This window comes from Primulina huaijiensis, chromosome 1, assembly GCF_012295235.1.
Source record: "Primulina huaijiensis isolate GDHJ02 chromosome 1, ASM1229523v2, whole genome shotgun sequence".
In the NCBI taxonomy this organism is placed as follows: domain Eukaryota; kingdom Viridiplantae; phylum Streptophyta; class Magnoliopsida; order Lamiales; family Gesneriaceae; genus Primulina; species Primulina huaijiensis.
Genome location: NC_133306.1, coordinates 2,582,778 through 2,602,399, shown reverse-complemented (window position 1 = coordinate 2,602,399; position 19,622 = coordinate 2,582,778). Strand labels below are relative to the sequence as shown.

Genomic DNA, 19,622 nt, shown 5'->3' with positions numbered 1-19,622 from the left:
AATGATAGTTAAGGTGGGGGTGTAGACAAACAAGGGGCTAAGTCGATACGATTGGGCTTTACTTGGTTTTGGTTTTGAGATTCGGGGAAATATTTTGGAGCATTTGAATGTATATTTGATTTTATTTAGAAAATATAAGATTATTATCGTAGTTAAATTAAATCCTGTTGGGAAATATTTCAGATAACAAACATAATGTTTTGAAAATGGGGAAAAAGAGTAATTTAAAAAAAAATTTGGAATCGTGATTTTGGGAAATTAAATATCAAATACAGACAAGGCCTCATCATGAACTGCATCATTTTCCATTAATTTTATATCAGTTTTTTTTACTTAATAAAATAAACTTTTAATGGATGAATTTTAATCTGGGAATTGTTGTCACGTGAAGCATCAGTTTAATATATCATAGTACTGTAAGGTTCATCTAAAAATAATGGAGTTTCTATAATTAATAATTTTTTCTTATTTAAATTTAATGGAGAAATTGTATTTTCAGCAAAATAAAATAATTTAGGCATTTATTTAGAACTTAAAATTTCCATAATCAAAAGCAAATAAATATCTATGTAAGAATAAAATTGTTAAAGTAATATAAAAAAACATACGCTCACAACTGAATAGACGAATAGTAATTCACTTTTGTATATATATAAATTATTTATTAAATAAGAATAATTAATTGTTTAAATTAAATGTTATTTCAGTAAATATAAAGTTTAGAATACATAAAATTAGAATTAAATGATTTTTAAAATATCAATCATATCGACAAATAACTATTTAGATTAATCATATATTTCGAGTTGACCGGCATTAAGAATTTAAAATTTAAATCCTTTTTCTGCTAATTGAATTGTGTTTGGAATGATATAACAATTAACATCAATTTAAAATATTTAAAATCCATTAATTTCTTTGAAAGGATTCAAAATATGAAATCCATTTTGGAAGTAAAATATGAAATCCACAAAATTAAAAATTGCATACATATATAAAAGAAAGAATTTAAAATAATTTTTTTTTTTGATTTGAACTCCGTCCGTGTATAAAGATTTCCTCCCAAATTTACCGTCAAATCCAAAGAAGATGAGTTTACAGACAAATTGGATGAATTCAATTAATCAAACACAAAAAACTCATTGGACATTGTCTTACCAATCAATTTTATAGGACGGATATCCTATCCGACCTGACTCATGAAAAAAATATTAATTTGATGTTAAAAGTATTACTTTTCACTTTAAATATGGATTGAATCGACCTGTGTCACAAATATAAATATATGAGATCATCGTGAAACTTATTCTCAATTAAAATATTTATATTTCTATAATTTTTATTTTTATGTGTATGGCATTAGTTACATTTCTTTCTGGAAGCAGTCATAATAGTGGGCCAAAAGACTAGAAAACAAATTCAGATGAGACAAAAAACAATTCTTGGGCTGCATTTATATGGATTTGGGACTAATGATTTAAATTCTATAATAACAAATTAATTAGTTTGTTTGAGATGAGAATTGATTTCAAATCCTAGTTATTTTTGATTTATTGAAATTTATCTCAATATAAAGATATTTCAAATCATTCATTCAAATATTATCTCAAATTCAAATCTTTTTGATCCGAACGCAACCTTAATTTTTTCATGGACTCCTTTCTTGACTTTCGGATGAATGTGACTTCAAAAGAACATCAACCATGTCAAATATCGATACGACGGATTTAGCAAGATATAAACAGAGAATTTTTTTAAAAAATATTTTGAAAGAAAAAATCTTCAAATTGTGTCCATTTATCAAAAAATTTCTTAATTTTTTCAAATGTAATAAAATTTTATGCAAGAAATTGCCTTAACCGAATTTCATCTCATTTTATGCTATGTTTTCCATCGAGCTATGTTGTTGTCTTTAAGCATAGGAATTAGGATAATACAAAGACATTGACAAGATCTACACAAGTATACAAAAAAGACTTTTCCGAATCCACACAAAACCCATTATTTTTCTATTCGATTTTTGTCTACATTGAATAACAATTTGGCTTTCAAGAATTATTCGAAACATGAAAGAAGAATATTGTACTATATCAATATACCTATCTATATGTAAACAAAACAAAAAAAAAAAAAGATGAAATGTTTATTTCAACAATCTAGTGCTTTGATCATCAGTTGACTGGAAAATTATTTGATGAGTTGATTTTGTTGTTGCCATTGCCATTATTATCGGCATTAATATTGCTCCCATTTTCTTGATATGGGCCCCCGATGATCGAAGAAATGGCAGCAGCCAATGCAGCAGTGAAATTCGGATCATTTGCGATAGCATTTACACTATCTGTCAACTGAGTTTGCTGACCTTGATGCTGCATCACTTGAAGTGAAGAAGAAATTTGATGAGCCCCTTCAAGATCTTGCGACATTTGTAGGCCCGAAAACTTGGACTGGTTGTATAAAGCTTGGCCTAAGATTTGTGGCAAAAGGGCAGCAGCGACCGGATTCCCATTTCCAACTATGTTTTGAGGTGGATTTGGGAATGGGATCGAGAATTGGTTCGAGGGTGTTCTTGGAAATGGATTAGGGGATTGCGTGAGGTCTAATGTAACGGTTGGAAAGGGCGCGGATGCAGATATGGTTGCCATGTTCGAGGAACAAGGGAGGAGTGTTCTTGCCAAGAAATTCGGGTTTATTAAGTCGTCGGCACTAGGCATTGAACCCGAGAGTAGCATTCTTGCTGCTGAGGATGTGGTTGAGGCCATAGCCATCGCGGCTGGAGGCAATGGGTGGTTGTGGTTGCCTTCGTATGTTGTTATGAGGATACTTCTATCTTCTGCACATCTTTGAACCTAGAATCATGTAATGGAACAGGAGATTAGACCAAGGAAATTCGTCAAATCTGATTTAAGGGAGACGAAGAAGCATTACTTGTTTTCGTACTGGGCAACCAGCGGCCATGGTGCAACGATAATATGCTCGTGGGCATGGGTTACCCTTGGCCATTTTCTGTCCGTATTTTCGCCATTGACATCCGTCAGTGATCTAATCAAACATTCAAACCAAAAACCATTTTACTATATGCAATTACAAGAAAACAGAGAGAAATGGAAATCAATCTCAAGTTATCGATATCGACGGAAGTCGGATGAACAGAATATATTGCACATTCACATGTAGATGCATGGCCACACACCGTTAACATGAGAGTTGTATTACAAATCTAATAGAACTATAGTTTGTGATTCAATTATTAAATCATAGTCATAAATTACATACATATGCAGTGGGGTTAAGACAGCATATTCAAGTTGTTATCGAGGAAAGTCTTGCCAGAACGCGTGACGAGGCGGTCCTGGACCATCTGAGAAGGCATTTTATTAGATGTGGAAGAAAAGTTTGGGAGACAGACAAAATTTTGACTCGGACTCATTTTTAGGTAATTAAAATCATTGAATTTTACACTCGACTACTTCGTCATCGTCCCAAAGCTAAAGTTCATGACTCGTTAACGACGCAGACTCGCGTGGAAGATTGATAGCGGAATTCCGGTATGTTACGGAACATTAGCAACAAAGGTCGAGCCTTGAACCCAGTGTCCACCTTGCTCTTATATCATACATGTTCGATACCACTGATCTTGAGAATTCGAAATAGTTGAAAGTGAGATGATATTTTTATGTTCTGATGGATTTTACCAGCATGATATAGATTCTACAAAGATTATTTAGTCGAGCGTTACTTATACATACCATAGGAGCCTCAGATCGAGCTCGAACTGAAACACGAGCCTTCCTCATAGTAGCCTCGGTAGCTTGATCTACACTTTTAGGGGAGGGGGTTAGCCTGGGAACCTTGTTCTCGACACTTTGATCCTCTCCTCCGCCCATTTCCTTATCACTCTCTGGTGGCGGATCACGACCAATCCTCCCCTCGGATGATGACAAGGATGCCTCATACGTGTCATTCGAAACCGCCAATCCAAGATCCATGAACTGTCTAGGCACCATGAGTCCATTCCCAACGCCATTTTTGTGTTCCTCTGCAGCACCTCCGTTGTGATCAATCGGTTTTTGCTGCATAAGGTTGATCATATGCATTTGAAGGCCATTGTAATTGTTTGTCACTTGATTTAGCATGTCCTTCAGACGGCGATTCTCAGAATTCATTCTTTCTAGCTCGGCTTGTAGAACTGTCAGCTGTTGCTGAGTAGTGACAGAATCAAGAGTCTCATTTTAACGATATTTAAAGATTCGATGACAAAATATTGATTTTTTGTTAAATTTCTCGGGGAATCAATCCTCCTAAGCAAAGTTTGTATAATGGACAGAATCAAGACTTGAAACGATTTTTGGTCTCCATACCTCACTAGTTTTAGCTTTCTTGTCCTCCGAGGTGGAAGATATACCATCGTCCACGATGGACCCATCACTGCCAGTATTCCCAGCAGTAAGAAGATGCAAACCAGTCTGTGTAATTATAATTCGCAAACAAATCAACCATTTATCAGTAGAAAAACCGTCAAATGAAAAACCCAATACCAACATCAATCGATAATACAGTAAAACAGTTTATTTCCTCGAACGTACGCACGTTTACGTTGAAATCCACGACTCGAGTGTTCTCTTCCTGAACATGAAGATCATCGGCGGAGGCGCAGCCTTTCTTGTCTGAAAAGAAATCCATTTCATCGATGACCTTCCTCTTGTCTTCATGATCAACGATGGATGTGCAGCAGTTAAGATTTACAGGGAAGTGAATAGTGGTGGGAGGTGGCGAGGACGATGACTGGTCCATGAATTTGATGGCGTGAAGATGACGATGGGTTTTGTTGGGTTGAAGAAAAGGATACAAACGAGAACTGTGATCTGGATCAAAGGAGAGTCCACTTCCTTTGGCCATAATATATAACAAGAAAGAAAGAATGAGGAGAAGAAATGGCAAAGTCTAGTGAGATCAGAGCAAATGACTCGCCTACAAAACGGGAAGAATGGGACTAGAGAACCAAGACCAAATATAAAGAGGGAGAAATTAGTAATGTTCGCGCGTGCGTGTGTGTTGTTTGAAGAGATATCCATGGGATTTTATTTTTGGTCTTGTTTCATATCTTGTACTTTACTTGCTGACATTAAATTTGGTCAAGGGCAGATGATTTTTTCTAAGTTTTTAATTTTTTTTTTTTAAGAATATGTATATTGTGAGAGGGTTTCACGAATTTTTATCTGTGAGACGGGTCAAATTTACCGATATTCATAATAAAAAGTAATACTTTTTCATGGATGACCAAAATAAGAGATCTGTCTCACAAAATACGATCCGTTAGAACGTCTCACACAAGTTTTTGTCTTTTTTGAATTGATGGAAAATTAATAATTTCAAATTACTTGAATTATTTAGATGAATAAAATTCGTATGAATTTAAAAAACTCTCTATCAAGTTAAGCGATTTCAGTAGTAACTGTAATGGTCTGAACGGGGTTTGAAAATCATTCATCAAATCAAATTTCTTACTAAAAATTAAATCCATCACGTTTTAGGAGTATGATAATAAAATTGTTGTATATGTCGGTTGGCCGTATGGTATTAGTCAAGAAATGTAGTTAATGTAAAACCTGTTTCCATTGATTATATATTTAATATGCAAAAATTTGAAAAACCAACTTGATTTGAAATACCGATGGCTTAAACATCTGAAAGTCAAAAACGAAAGAAAAATTACATATACAAGAGATAAAGTGTCAAAGAGAAGAAAGAAAAATTAACTACATCTATACTTCTATACTATATTATTAAGTTTGAGACATCTAGAATAACTNGTGCGATTTATACAGTGCATTTCTTTTTGCAGAACGATTTAGTTGACTGCTGAGAAGGTGGAAGAGAAGAGGAAAAATGGCGGAAAGAAGGAAAGCTGTAAAGGCACAAGGTTCTGCCTAAACGAAGGACCTGTTGTAATTCCCCACTTTTATTTTAATTCAGTTAGTTATCAGTGGGAAGCTCATTTTCTTTTTGTTTCCGTTGTTGTTCGTTTATTTCTCTTAAGAAAATGGATGGTGTACTAGAATTGTTCTGCTTGACATTTGACGGTACATAATTTTGTCATTAATTTTTTGGTATATATCATGGGTTTATAGTTTATCGGTTTTAATTTCTCTATTTTTCATTCGATATTTAATAAGATTGATTTGATTGAAATTTGGATGACCGAGAATTTTACCGCTCTGTTTTGTTGCATTGACTTGCTAATTTTTAATTGCGTTCCTAAGGAAGTGCTCTATACGATCTTCGAGGTGAACTCACATTGTACTTGGATACAAATAGTTGAAGCCTTAGAATTGAAATAATCTCATTCAAACTTTGTGTGAGTATGATTTGAAATTTTGAATTTTAGAGCTCCGTTTCGTTTGATAGTTTTATTTAAATTTTTAAGACGCAATTGACAAAGTTTTATGTCATACCGGATATGGCCCCTTTTCCGATCAGAGGTATTGGAATGTACGAACGTAAAAAACAATATATTCGGCTAATGGTAGCTTTTAATGCATATTTTTAATGTGTTCTGACGTTTCCTTCAATTATTTTCAGAGGTTTTATTTGATTGGAAGTGGTAGGAACAAGAGATTTTTTAGGGTGCTAATGGAGCCCTCAGATTTGAATATTAGTGAAGACCCCGTGGCTTATCCTCCTCAAGAAGTCAAGAGCTTGCTGCAAAGGATTGCTAAGGGTAATCGTGCCACTGGAGGGTTAAATTTTGTTGCCAAGGTATATGGCATTGTTGGTAAGTCTAGATAATAAAGCTCTTATAGAAGTTCAATTTTATCAAATGTATTCCTGATGTTAGAATAGAATGGTTGCTTTGTGCCCTTGTATAATCTTTTCATTGTAGTTTCATCCTTTTTGGTGGTTTAAGGCTGCATTGAATTTTTGGAATCATATTATATAATACTGGTGACAAAGCGTCGGCATATTGGATGTATCTGTGGCCATGCTATATATAGAATAGATGAGAGCCAAATAATTACCATTCCACGTGTTTCAGTTCCTTATTTACTAACATATCACACTAATGCACTATAAAGGATTTTTTGACATAGTAGTATTGCGCAGAGTTGCCCTATGATTTTATTTACCAGTCTCCTGCCATTGGACCCATGATCTCTTTTAGTGTGGTCATCATCACACGAACATCCATCGCTAACTTCCTTGTTCTTATGCCAAGTGGGGTTTTTTAGATTGAGATTTGGATTTTATTTATTTATATGATCTTGGGAGAAGATCGATCTTTTTTAACCAAAATATCAATTTGTGCATGTTATTTGGTTCAATTTTGGACAAGAATGATCTGTTTAGTATCAATTGTCTTCGATATATATTGGAGCAAAACACCCATTTCACCTCCATGGACAAAGTTTTCGTTGCTTAGTCACTTTGCCTATTATTTACCGGGGAAAATATACGAAGGATTTCATAAATTATCCATGAAAAAATACCAGTATGTGCATGTCTATTACCGATTGATTTAAAGGCAATATCTATACATTATTCATAGGTAAAATTTGTCTCATTGTCTGCCTGTACAATAAGCTTTTATCCAGTGTCGATTTGACAAAAGATTTTTTCTGTAGCTATACATATCCTATAATGCAAAGTTTACAGAAAAATGTGTCATCAACAGCAGAAGAAGGGATGCCATATGAAAACATGTTTGGTTGCAATGCTTTTCTAACACAAGCGATTCGATTAAGATGCAAGAATACCATCTGGACTATAGCTCTGGTTCAAAGACATTCCAAACAGGTGGCATATTTATTTTTTATGTTTTAATGTTTTCAGCTCTTTCCTGCTCATTAGATACGTAGTCATTAAATGTAATCACATCTATGTTTCTCTGCTATGTTGATCTCATTTCCGCCATAAATTCAAAAATAATGTATTATGAAGTGTAGATCAATATATCCATAGCAAAGAACAAGGAATGTGAACTAAGGAGTATCCTATTATTCTAATTTCTTTCATGACTTCATTCCCTAATTTTCGGATTTCAATTTTGGAGATACTTTGTCCTATACTGGAGGAAAATTGGACAAACTTTTATTTTTATCTTATTTGTATGGTAGAATGATCCTATAAACATATCACGTGTTTTTCCTTCCACCACAACAGGGAACACAGACAATGAAACATGTTATGCGTTCTTCTTTCCACCGCAGCAGCGAACATCAGGCAACAACCATTCTTCGTCCTGGCTGCTTCGTTTGGAGTTTCTGTTTAGTTCTCTCCACAGCGACAGCGGCAGCGGCCAAAGAGCAACAAAGAAGGTTGGCTTGCTCTACTCTCCACTTCCATCTTATTGTGATTTCCTCGTTCTCTACCCTCATGTGCGGCATTCTCCTTTGCTGGCATTAGAAAGCTCATACCGTGTTTGTTATTTTCCTCTTGTTTTTGTTCTGTTTTTTTCCAATTTTCTTCATTATCGGGTTTTCCCTCTTCGTGCTCTTGTCTTGCGGTGTTCTCTTCTCTTGGATTGACGGATCAGTGACTAAATGTAATGGCCAATCTACTGTCGGCTTTGGCTCCCGATTCCCCCATCGCCTGGGGATTGAAGTTGTGATTTCTATTTATTTTGTTGGAGTTTTTAGAATGTTTTTATTTGCTTGGTTGATTGTTGTGGGTCTGTGATGTTGGTTTTTTTTATTTTTCCTGTCACCATTCCACGTTTGTGATAATGCTCTGGTTTTGAAATTCTCACTAAATGCTGATTATGTGTGATTGATAGGAAGGCAAAACTATATTGTTCTTGGTGATAGTTTTTTGCACAAATATTGTTCTTGTTGGAAAAATCTCCTTACGTGTGTATGAAATAATATTGGGTGATCCGTATCTATCTCTCATATCAATAATAGCGGCAAACCTGAGCAAACACCTCAAGAATTGAGGTGACTATATCTAGTAAAAACATAAACAATATTAGTCTTTTGTTTTACTTGCCCATTTAGCAAAATTATTTTTAAAGTCGTGATGAATATTGATCGGATAGTTTGTTTTCGAACATTTAATTGAAATAAGAAACAAGCAAGCAATATATGACTTGTTAACTCTTACATCCATGCCTTAAACTTTAAAGTATCTGAAACGAATCCATTTTTCTTTTTCTTTTTAGATATTGGACTACAGACGACGAAAATATTAATCAGAGTCAAATAAGATATGATCTATGACGACAATCAATTGATAAATATAAATGTTATAATTATTTTTAACTCTAATTAGTTACAGCTTGAGACAAGGACACGAGGTCCTATCCTTCGAGAAAAGAGTAGGTCTTTCATAAGACGATTGCACGAATCTTTATTCGTGAGACGGATCAGTCCTGTCCATATTTACAATAAAAATTAATATATTTGACATAAAAAATAATATTTTTTCGTAGATAACCATATAGAATATCTGTTTAACAAAATTGACCCGTGAAACTGTCTCACAGAAGTTTTTGTGTCGAGAAAAAGACCCATAAAATATTGTAATTATAGGCTCAAACCTACACACACACACATTTTCCAGGAAAAGACCCATAAACATTGTAATTACAGACTCAAACCTATATACACACACACACACATCTTCCAAGAAAAGACCCATAAACATTGCAATTATAGGCTCAAACCTATATATACATACATATATATTTTTGTATGTATATATATACATACATATATATATATCCTTTCAACAAAATATATTCTTGCACTTGACATACAGATGGTCGCGTTTTTGCGGCCTCGGTAAGCTAATGACATGAACAACAGCAGACATCACAAAAATATCTAAAAATAACTTTTCATAATAACTCAACTTTTAACTTACAATTTTGCACCCGAAAGAGTGGAAAAAAGGATCAATCTCATGGAATGAGCTTATCAACTGCGTCCTAGACTGTATTTGGACTTGGAATGAACTTCTCTACTAAAATGGAGAAGCATTGGAAGACGACTCTTTCGAGTATAATCATATACAAGAAAACTGGAGAAAGTAGCTGGAATCTTACGTTCTTGCTGACTTGGGAAGTGCTGATGATCGGCAGAATCAGAAGACAGCTTTCCAAATAGCATCCTCTCCTTCTCCACACTTTCTGTGGACATCCCTTATCCTATCGACAGATCTGCATATCCCGCTGCAGCTCCAATCAAACGAGGCAGCACAGAGGTTTCCTGCCTGTGCTTTCCATTCACAATCTGCAGAGACATTCCGGGTTGGCAAAGAACGTGAACATCTCGAAAAAAATAGTATTGAAGTATTTATTGGATTGCACAAATAAACACAATAGATTTTTTCAGGCAACTGTGGATAACCAACCACCCAGTCCACTGGTAGAGTTGTTGGTCTGTCAGGTCTTATGTCGGAGCCGATACCAAGTGCACGTGTGATTTTTTTTTTCTTGGAAAAAAAGAACTTTCAAGAGACTGAGATTAACCATATTCATGAAGTTACGATTGCAAGAAAACCATTGCACAGGCAAGGCCTAATAACTCTTATAATCAAGAAAAAGCAGCGAATGCGTAATTTTGGTCATGTGGACAGTTTAGAAGAAGATCTTTTACCAGGTGCGGTTCCGCAACAAAATCTACGATCATCGATATGATGAACGTCAAGTCCAATGAACCAAGATCCCAGAGACACATCCTCATTAGCATACTTGTGCAAAACATGCCTGCAATAATAGGAGAATTTAACATCACATGCATTACCAAAATTTAGATACACCACCTGTTATTTAAATCTTAGTTTCAAGCAAGAAATGGAACTTAACTGGTTTACCGAAATGTAAGAAGCCAAATCTTTTGAAATGGCGTACAATTGTCCCGTGGCATGACGGAAATACTTGTTTCCCGTCTCCCCAAATTTCCAGTACTCGGGTTCATGGTATCTTACTCCCCTGCGCCATGTGATTCGAGAAAAAAAACACCTTGATGAAAAGCTAACTTAGATTGAATGGGAAAGTTTGAGAGGTTTAGCTAGCATACCTCTGAGCAAGGACGGGACCGGACTTCATACATCCTATGTACGCCCTCGGTTTTTTCCGGTGTCTTGCTAATATTCCCCCGAGAGTTGCTGCAGGAAAACAGGATAATAAAGAACTAAGAAATGATTCTGGAGATCCAATCTGTCAAGAGTAGATAAGCTCGAGAAATTGTGCTCAGAAGACAGCGAAATAAATATTGAAAATACAATGTTAACCCGGTTGTATCTACCCCTGATCGCCACCTTTTTTTTTAACATGGTAATAATTTTAACACTTCCTCACTGAAACGTAGATTTTGAGTAATTTAAGTTTATAATTGTTCGTTTCGATTATTAACATAAGCAAAAAGAAAAGGAGGAAGTTTGTTTTACCTATATTAACATGGACATCGTCGTCAACTTTGACGTAGTACTCGGCATCCCATAAAGCAAATGCGGTTGAAAAATAAGCCTTGGTCTTAGCAGACAACTCGAGATAACCCTCGACATGGTCCTGATCACAAGTAAATAGCACACTTGTTGTTGCAGCCTCTTGCTAAAGAAGGCCTAGGAAACGAAAAGCAAACTAAGAAATATAATATGTTACCAGTCTCAAGATGTCTCCATGCTTTTTATCTTCTGCTTCAACGGCTCGATCCAATATGCCTCCTATAGTTGCACTGGCCAATAGAAAATTTTATGTCAAAAGAATCATATCTGACAACATGATGCAAAAGTTGAATACAAGCATACATTGTTTGCTTTAGAAGATTAGTTTGAGTCCCACCTATGACCGATGACAAAGCGAACGACGATCCCTTTCTCTGATTCCAACTTGCTTCGTTTTTCACCTGTTTTTTCCCATGATTTTTAGTTTTAGGAAGTATTTCATATTCATCTTAATGTATATTTTATAGTAAAAGGGGGTAATGATTGTAGATAGATGCATTACAGAGGAGGATAGAATTTGTTTTAATAAGTTGGATTAATATGATTTTGGATTAATAGATCCATGAATGAACCTCGTGGCATCCATGTAGAACGAACTGAATCTCTCCTTTTTCGACTGCTAAATGCAGTATTTATTCCAATAACCATGAAACACTTTCGTTTGCCAGAAGGAACTGTTTGTGCGGCAGCTTCTGATACAGGGGAGACACTCAAGATCGACTCCTGTGCTTCCTTTGCCGCAGCTAACTCCATCTCAAGATTGGAAATGGTCTGGTCCAACGTCCTATTTCAAAATGAAGCATCTTTTCGTCAAACCCACAATACAGTTACACCGGAAACTTTTTTTTGCTAAAAAAAAACAACACGAACTCACTTTATAGCTTGTTGATTCTTCGTTACGTCCCAAAAGATTTCCTTTGGTTCCCTCTTGATATCCTTTGTCTGCAGAGGAATCGAGTCCAAAGATTATTCTCAAATATATTTCAAGACTTGCTAAATGTATCTATCTATTATGAAAAAGATAGAAGACTCACAAATTTTGGGTCACAGCTTTCAGATACTAATTTCAATCTTTCGGCTTCTGATGCAGTCGTTCTTCCTAAGCCTTCTGATTCGGGCTCGGTCAATATTCTGCTACCAAATATCATGAGTAATATTTTCAAGCTCCGTACAATAACAGGAAATTTGATTAAGATCTACATCTCCATCACCAACAATCAACCAAATTTAAGCAGCTTCCATAGAAGAGCCAGATAGAGGAAATCCAAGTTAAAACTACTAGAAACATGAATCACCACCATTCAAGATTTAGATTTATGACAGAAATTAGTGTATTTTGAAGGTTATGACTCGTAATCCAGAAGAATTGTATATATAACTTTTTTCGGAAAGAATAACTGCATACTAGCATTGACCTCTAAAGCGAGGAAAACATACCAAATTCACTCACAAATCTGAAAACCACGAGAATTTGGATCTCAGCCGAAAAAAGACATTCGATTTTCTAAAATCTTCAATGTTTATGCAAACAAACAAATACCCAGCTTCTTTTTTTTGGATACACAAATACCCAGTTTTAAAAACCACTGAAAACGGGAAAAAATTGTAAAAACAATCAAGTGTACAAAAGCAAATAAGTAAATGAATCAAATAAAAAAAACAAACCAATACAAATACAAATTCAAATTCAGAAGAAACAAAAGCAGCAATCTTTTTACCTATTGGTAAACAGCATTCCTGCAAAGAAACAGCCAATACAGAGAAAAAACGTCCATTTGTTGGACACGACACTTCTTGAAACCTGCTCTCCCCCTCTATTCTTCACGTGCATTTCAAAATATCCTTCTAAACCCAAAATTCTTCAAGATATTCCCACATGAGAAATGAGTTTTCTAGAAACCTGAAAAGCCCAAAATTCTCTCAGAATTTGATGATATTCTCGGTCAAGAAACGTAAAAAAGATTTTGTTTTAGGAGCCCAAAAGGCTGCCTCCTGCTCTCAGGTTCTATTCCTTCCACTTTATTCCTTGCCTCTGTAAGTATATGTGTGGTGATTGCAGAACACTTTGCAGGGAAGGGACTTGAAGCACAAGTGAGGGAAGGCAGATTAACAGATTCCAGTCTTATACTGACTTTACCAATCTATCATTTTCTACAATATGTCGGGCGACGGGTACTCCCTCATGTCATGGAGGGCATCAATCAACTAACAGTTTCGCGGACTTGGATCCCACATCAATTCAAAGTTATATTGCGTGGTTCGAGTTTTAAAAAATTGAGGCTATTTATTTACTTAATGTATTTGTGGTAAATTTTTATTCGTGTGAATATAAAAAATAATATTTTTTTAATGGATGACTCAAATAGAATATATGTCTCACAGATTGACTTATAAGATCGTCTCACATAGTTTTTGTAATTTATTCATTCACAAAAAATTTTGTGAGAGAGTCTCACGAGTCAATTTTGAGAGACAAATCTCATATTTGAGTCACTATTAAAAATGTTACTTTTTAGAGTTGGTTTCTTGTGAGACAGTCTCACGGATCTTTATTCGTGAGACGAGTTAATTCTGCTCATATTTACAATAAAAAACAATATTTTTTTTGTATGAAAAAGTAATTTTTTTCATGAGTGACCCAAATAAAATATATATATCACAAAATTGACATGTGAGACAATTTCATATGAGTTTTTGTGTATTTTTTACGTCAAAAATATTACTTATTATTATAAATATGAGTAGTGTTGACATGTCTCACGGATAGAAATACATGAAACTATCTAAGAAGAGAGTTACTATTTTTTTTTTCTTGGGAAGATCCGCGGAGATGATTGTTGCATCGAATCAAATTTGGATTTTTATTCAGATGAGTTATATCGTTTTTTTTTTTAAATCAAAAATCAAGCATCAAGGGTATTTGGTAAATGTGCGGGTCCTGAATTAAATTTGGAAATTTTTTGGTCAGATGGATTATTAAAAAAAAATTTTCATCAAGGATATTTTGGTAAATACGCAGGTCCGACTCTGTTCCAAATAAATAGTTTACACCCACGAAAATACAATGATATTAAAAAAATCATTCGAAGCCGTTCGTCTCGAATTTAAAATTTTCAAGTTATATTATATATTAATCTCATACATAATTACAAAGTCATTTAAATAAGTAAAAGCGCCATTTTCAATATTCAACAGAAATTTAAATTATATATACAATAAAATCTCTGGTAAAATATTGTCAGTTATTAATTTAAAAAAAAATTTTTGTGAGACGGATCTCTTCTTTGATTCAATATTATTTTTTCAAGAAAAAATATATTATTTATTATTGTAAATATGAGCACGATTGACATATCTCACAAGAGAACAACTATAATTTTAAAATAACTAAAATTGCATTGCCCGTTCAATTTTAAATTTTAGGATTGATTGTTTTGAGAGGATATGGTTTAGCTATTAATGTGATTTTATTTTTACTTCTGTATTTGGTGGGGGAATTGTATATTTTTATGTGCGTACCAATTTAATTTAATCAATTGATGTCAACGTTTTGTTTTACACAACGGTAACCACTCGGGGAATTATGTTTTCATTATTGGATGCATTAGTCTTCCATTTGGGGGTTGACCTAATACAAATTTCGAAACTGTTAGAATTAATAGTCAACAGTTTGGGTTCACCTATAACATTTAATCTTTATATATAACACATAATTTTATATTACAGATTTCACTGCTCAATTTTGATATAAATATTTTTATCCCGATCCGATCGTTAAAATTTTGTTGGGTGCAATAATTGTTCTTGTTTGGTAGAACGATCGAACCGTTGTGCTTGAGTTGTTGTGCGGTTTAAAATATTTGAGTTGCACCATCACCACCAGCTATACCTTTTGGTAAAGCGGTAAGCACTCGGTTCTACAATTGATATCAGAGCTAAGGTCACGGTTTCGATTCTCATTGGTTGCAAGGAATGCAATTATTGGGAGAGAGATTGTTGGGTGCAATAATTGTCCCTGCTTGGTAGAGCGATCGAACAGTGGTGCTTGAGTTGCTGTGCGGTTTAAAAGATTTGAGTTACACCATTACCACCAACTATAGCTTTTGATAAAGCGGTAAGCACTCGATCCTACAAATTTATTACATTTTATACCAAAAATATTATTTTTTGAAAATATGAATCACATCATCTCGTCTCACTTTTGACAAAAGAATAACATTTTATCATGAATTAGGTCTGGTCGAAAATATTTCTAACAAAATTGTATAGTGAGATAATTTCATATGAGTTTTTGTGTTTTTGATTAAATCTTTTGTGAGACGGTATTGCGAATTTATATTCGTGAGACGGGTCGACCTGATCTATATTTATCGTGAAAAAAATGATATTTTTGACATAAAAACGATATCTTTCATGAACTGGAACAGATTAAAGACCCGTACCACAAAATTGACTAGTGAGACAATCTCACGATAATTTTTTTATATAATTATTATGTATTCTAAACTTTATTTGTAAAGAATAATTTTTATTATAAACAGCAGTGAGAACGAAACAGATGAGTTAGTTATTTAGTCTATTTTTTCTCTTGAATCATTAGATTATATGTTCGTCATATTTTTATGAAAATTACGTCAATAATTTAAAATTTAATATTTGACCATTGATGAAGATGATGCACGTTATACAATCCTTAAGAACACGTGGCAGCTTTGGATGGGTTTGTTCTCTTCTCCCACGTGTAGACTGGCATACACGTCCCGTCTCACTAGAAACCTTTGAACATACATTATTCTGATTGAGGACATTCTCGTCATTTGCCTCTTATTGATCCTACCAGAGTGGAACTTGCCAACCATATTATATATATATAGAACCATACCACCTAACGTGTTTGATTAAAAAATTATATACAATTATTACATTATTGTATAGAAATAAAAAATAATTAAATACAAAAAATTATACAAGAAAATATATTATTATATCATAATACAATATAAAGAGAATATTAGGTAATATAAAATAACTCTATAAAAATTTAAAAAACGAGTAATTTATGCTTAGTACATTTATTTCTTAAATTTAATATATATGGGCAAAAATGCAAAAAAAATTCTAAAATTTGATCTATTTTAATTTTAGTCCGTAAACAATAAAAAATTTAATCTTAATCAAAATAATTAATAATTTTATTTTTTTCTTTCATTCATTTGTGCCAAAGTAATATCGTGTCAATCGAACATATCATTAGAGAAGAATTATTAAAAAAAACTTGAGCTATAATATTAAACATCCATTAAAAAAACCCATTAGCAAAATTATCCTTCCCTATTAATGAATTGATTATTAGATTTCAATACGGATTTAATAGGAAACAAATTTTGGGACGAAGTATTTATTCTAAAATTTCAAAAAATCCTATATTTGATAAAAAAAAAAAATTTATCTTAAATATTTAAACTCGATGGCTAAGCATTTCTTCAAAAGATCAATTTCGTGAATAAAATAATTTGTTGGTTTTCATTTAAATTATATATATTTTAAAAAAATTATGTTTGAAATAAAGTTTCCTTGAATAAGTCAATTAAGAATACATTCACAACACTAAATCATGAGATCCATTTCAAATCCACTAAAACGACTCAAAATATAGCTTAAAACAATATAGTTAAGGATTTAAAATTTCTTGTAAAATAAATTTATTCAAACAAAATCAATAGACTTGTTATTATGAATTCGAAATCATTATCTCCAAATTAATCAGAGTCTTAAGTGACATACTCATATATTTTTAGTGTAGTATTAATTATTATATGTGGATATTAACTTTATTAGAATTTTAAGCTACGAAAGAGATAAAAAATTATAAGTCGACCCACCAGCCTTTGCTCCATATCATGCATACAAAACAATTAATTCTTCCGAATATCGAATTTCATATGATTTCATAAATTATTACGATAAATATGCATGCATGGCCATCTTCTCGAAATGTCAATGCGTTAGGTGTTAGGATCACATTCACTGTTTGGGATGGCGACAGGTGAGATTAATTATAAATGACCAAGGGTGGTGGGGGCATATGATTTAATGTATATGTTTATTAAATGGAGAAAAAAGGGTTCATAAAAGAAAGTTCATCAATAATTAATTATATAATATTATGGCCTGTGACTTATAGCCAGGGATAGAAAAAATATCTAATTTTTCGGTTTAATGAAGTTATCGTATCCGAAAAATATTCAATTTATCGAAATTTTTTGTATTTCGAATCTGAAGATTTCGATACGATATGATAACAGTATCGAAAATTTCGATACAATGGTAAACAATTCAAAAAACTTCAATATATCGAAACAATATATATAAATTAAAAAATATATGATATTTTTAAATTAAATAATAAAAATGTATAAAGTTTTTTCAGTATAAAATTGTATAAACTGATATCGAACAAAAATATCGATATACAGTAAAATTTCAGTACAATTGGTATGGTAGATATCCGTGTATACCGAGACTCAGTACACCGAAAGTTTTGGTACAATATCAGTGTATATTTTTTTATATCGTAATTTTGGATACGATATACAATATACAGTTTTCAGTATGGTACGATATATTACCACTACTTAGGCCATCTCCAACCCATATCCTCTATTTTTCATCCTCTATCCTCTAAAATAGATATTCATGATCTCTATTTTTAAAAACATTCTCCAACCTATATCCTCTAAATATTACGAAATACTCTATTTCTTTAATTTATTTCATTTTCAACCCATTTTCTTTAAATATTAAGAAATACTCTATTTCTTTAATTTATTTCATTTTCAACCCATATCTTTTAAATATTACCAAATATTTCATTTCTCTAATTTATTTCATTTTCAAATACACACACATATATATATAATTAATTAATTTCATAATATATTATTTAACTAAACTTAATTAATTCGCTAATCATAACACAACTACATGTGTATTCGAAAACTTTATTTAAAACAATACATTTATTTTGTCATCAAATTGCAAACAAAAGACAACATTCATCAAACATACATAAAATATAAATGAAGACAAACATAAACGACACATGATTTAAAGAACAACACACAAATTGACTATTAAAAATACTAATATTCCGAATTACTGTACTCCTCCCACAAATGGTCAATAAGAGCATCTCGGAGTGCATAGTGAGCCGATTTATCTTTTATTTTACGATGGCGTGCAAGAAACTCTTGAAATCGGACATGCTCATCATGTGCCATTTCAACATCTGGGATGGGTGCCTCGCGATAATCTGTGACTGGCACATTCAATTCCCTTTCGTCTTCAATAATCATATTATGCATTATAATGCATGTTGTCATGATATCATGCAACACTTGTTTGCTCCAAACTCGTGCAGGTCCAGTGATTATCGCCCACTTTGATTGCAATACTCCAAATGCTCGTTCAACATCTTTTCTACAACTTTCTTGTCGTGCTGCAAAATATTTCTTCTTTGGACCTTGTGGATTGTGAATTGTTTGCACTAGAGTAGCCCACTTTGGATATATACCATCTGCTAGGTAGTATCCCATGGTGTATTCTTTTCCTTGTATGACATAGTTAGCAGGGGGAGCTACACCATTGGCCAAATTAACAAAGAGATGAGATTTTGATAACACATTAATGTCATTGTTTGAACCTGGCAAACCAAAGTATGCATGCCATATCCACAACTCGTAATCTGCTACGGCCTCCAAAATGATGGTTGGTTTTCCGCTACGACCAACATATTGTCCAGCCCAACCTGTTGGACAGTTTTTCCACTTCCAATGCATACAATCTAAGCTTCCTAGCATCCCCGGGAATCCACGTTGTTTTCCAATAAGGAGAATCCTTTCAATGTCCTCAGCATTTGGAGACCGAAGATACCAGTCACCAAAAACCTCCACCACAGCCCGACAAAATCTTTTTAAACTTTCAATCGCAGTGGACTCCCCGATTTTAATATATTCATCCGTTGAATCTGCCGCCATACCGTATGCTAAGATACGCATTGCAGATGTTATCTTCTGGTATGGGGACAACCCGGGCCTCCCCAACTTTCTGTACGAAGTAATTGTCATGTTGTTGAACGGATTCCATAATTCGCAAGAATAGCCGACGAGACATTCGAA

The 19,622-nt window shown here is 33.4% G+C and overlaps 2 protein-coding genes and 2 long non-coding RNA genes across 6 annotated transcripts; 1 reads left to right on the top strand and 3 right to left on the bottom strand.

Moving 5' to 3' along the window:
• Nucleotides 1-1,963: 1,963 nt before the first annotated feature.
• LOC140976574 (WRKY transcription factor 6-like) lies at nt 1,964-5,034 on the bottom strand. 3 transcript variants are annotated; one of them, XM_073440820.1, is made up of 5 exons: nt 4,591-5,034; nt 4,362-4,466; nt 3,750-4,199; nt 2,929-3,042; nt 1,964-2,849 (listed from the first exon to the last, which is right to left on the bottom strand). In XM_073440820.1, the coding sequence occupies exons 1-5, from the start codon at nt 4,897-4,899 to the stop codon at nt 2,172-2,174; spliced, it is 1,656 nt and encodes a 551-aa protein (XP_073296921.1). In that variant the 5' UTR covers nt 4,900-5,034; the 3' UTR covers nt 1,964-2,171. The 3 variants fall into 3 exon arrangements, with proteins under 3 accessions (XP_073296921.1, XP_073296930.1, XP_073296915.1); XM_073440829.1 differs by having other exon boundaries at nt 3,750-4,196; nt 4,591-5,033; XM_073440814.1 differs by having other exon boundaries at nt 3,750-4,202; nt 4,591-5,031.
• Nucleotides 5,035-5,998: 964 nt separating this feature from the next.
• Nucleotides 5,999-6,624, bottom strand: LOC140981684 (uncharacterized). The gene is made up of 2 exons (XR_012176115.1): nt 6,562-6,624; nt 5,999-6,530 (listed from the first exon to the last, which is right to left on the bottom strand). It is a non-coding gene; the product is annotated as an uncharacterized lncRNA (long non-coding RNA).
• On the top strand, nt 6,586-8,581 carry LOC140981636 (uncharacterized). The gene is made up of 3 exons (XR_012176114.1): nt 6,586-6,775; nt 7,673-7,794; nt 8,161-8,581. It is a non-coding gene; the product is annotated as an uncharacterized lncRNA (long non-coding RNA).
• A 1,169-nt stretch (nt 8,582-9,750) lies between these two features.
• Nucleotides 9,751-13,640, bottom strand: LOC140976565 (probable beta-1,3-galactosyltransferase 2). The gene is made up of 11 exons (XM_073440806.1): nt 13,164-13,640; nt 12,480-12,576; nt 12,320-12,387; nt 12,018-12,229; nt 11,783-11,846; nt 11,603-11,675; nt 11,389-11,509; nt 11,019-11,106; nt 10,805-10,930; nt 10,596-10,705; nt 9,751-10,229 (listed from the first exon to the last, which is right to left on the bottom strand). Exons 1-11 carry the CDS (start codon nt 13,274-13,276, stop codon nt 10,081-10,083), a joined length of 1,221 nt encoding a protein of 406 aa, XP_073296907.1. The 5' UTR covers nt 13,277-13,640; the 3' UTR covers nt 9,751-10,080.
• Between the last annotated feature and the right edge of the window lie 5,982 nt (nt 13,641-19,622).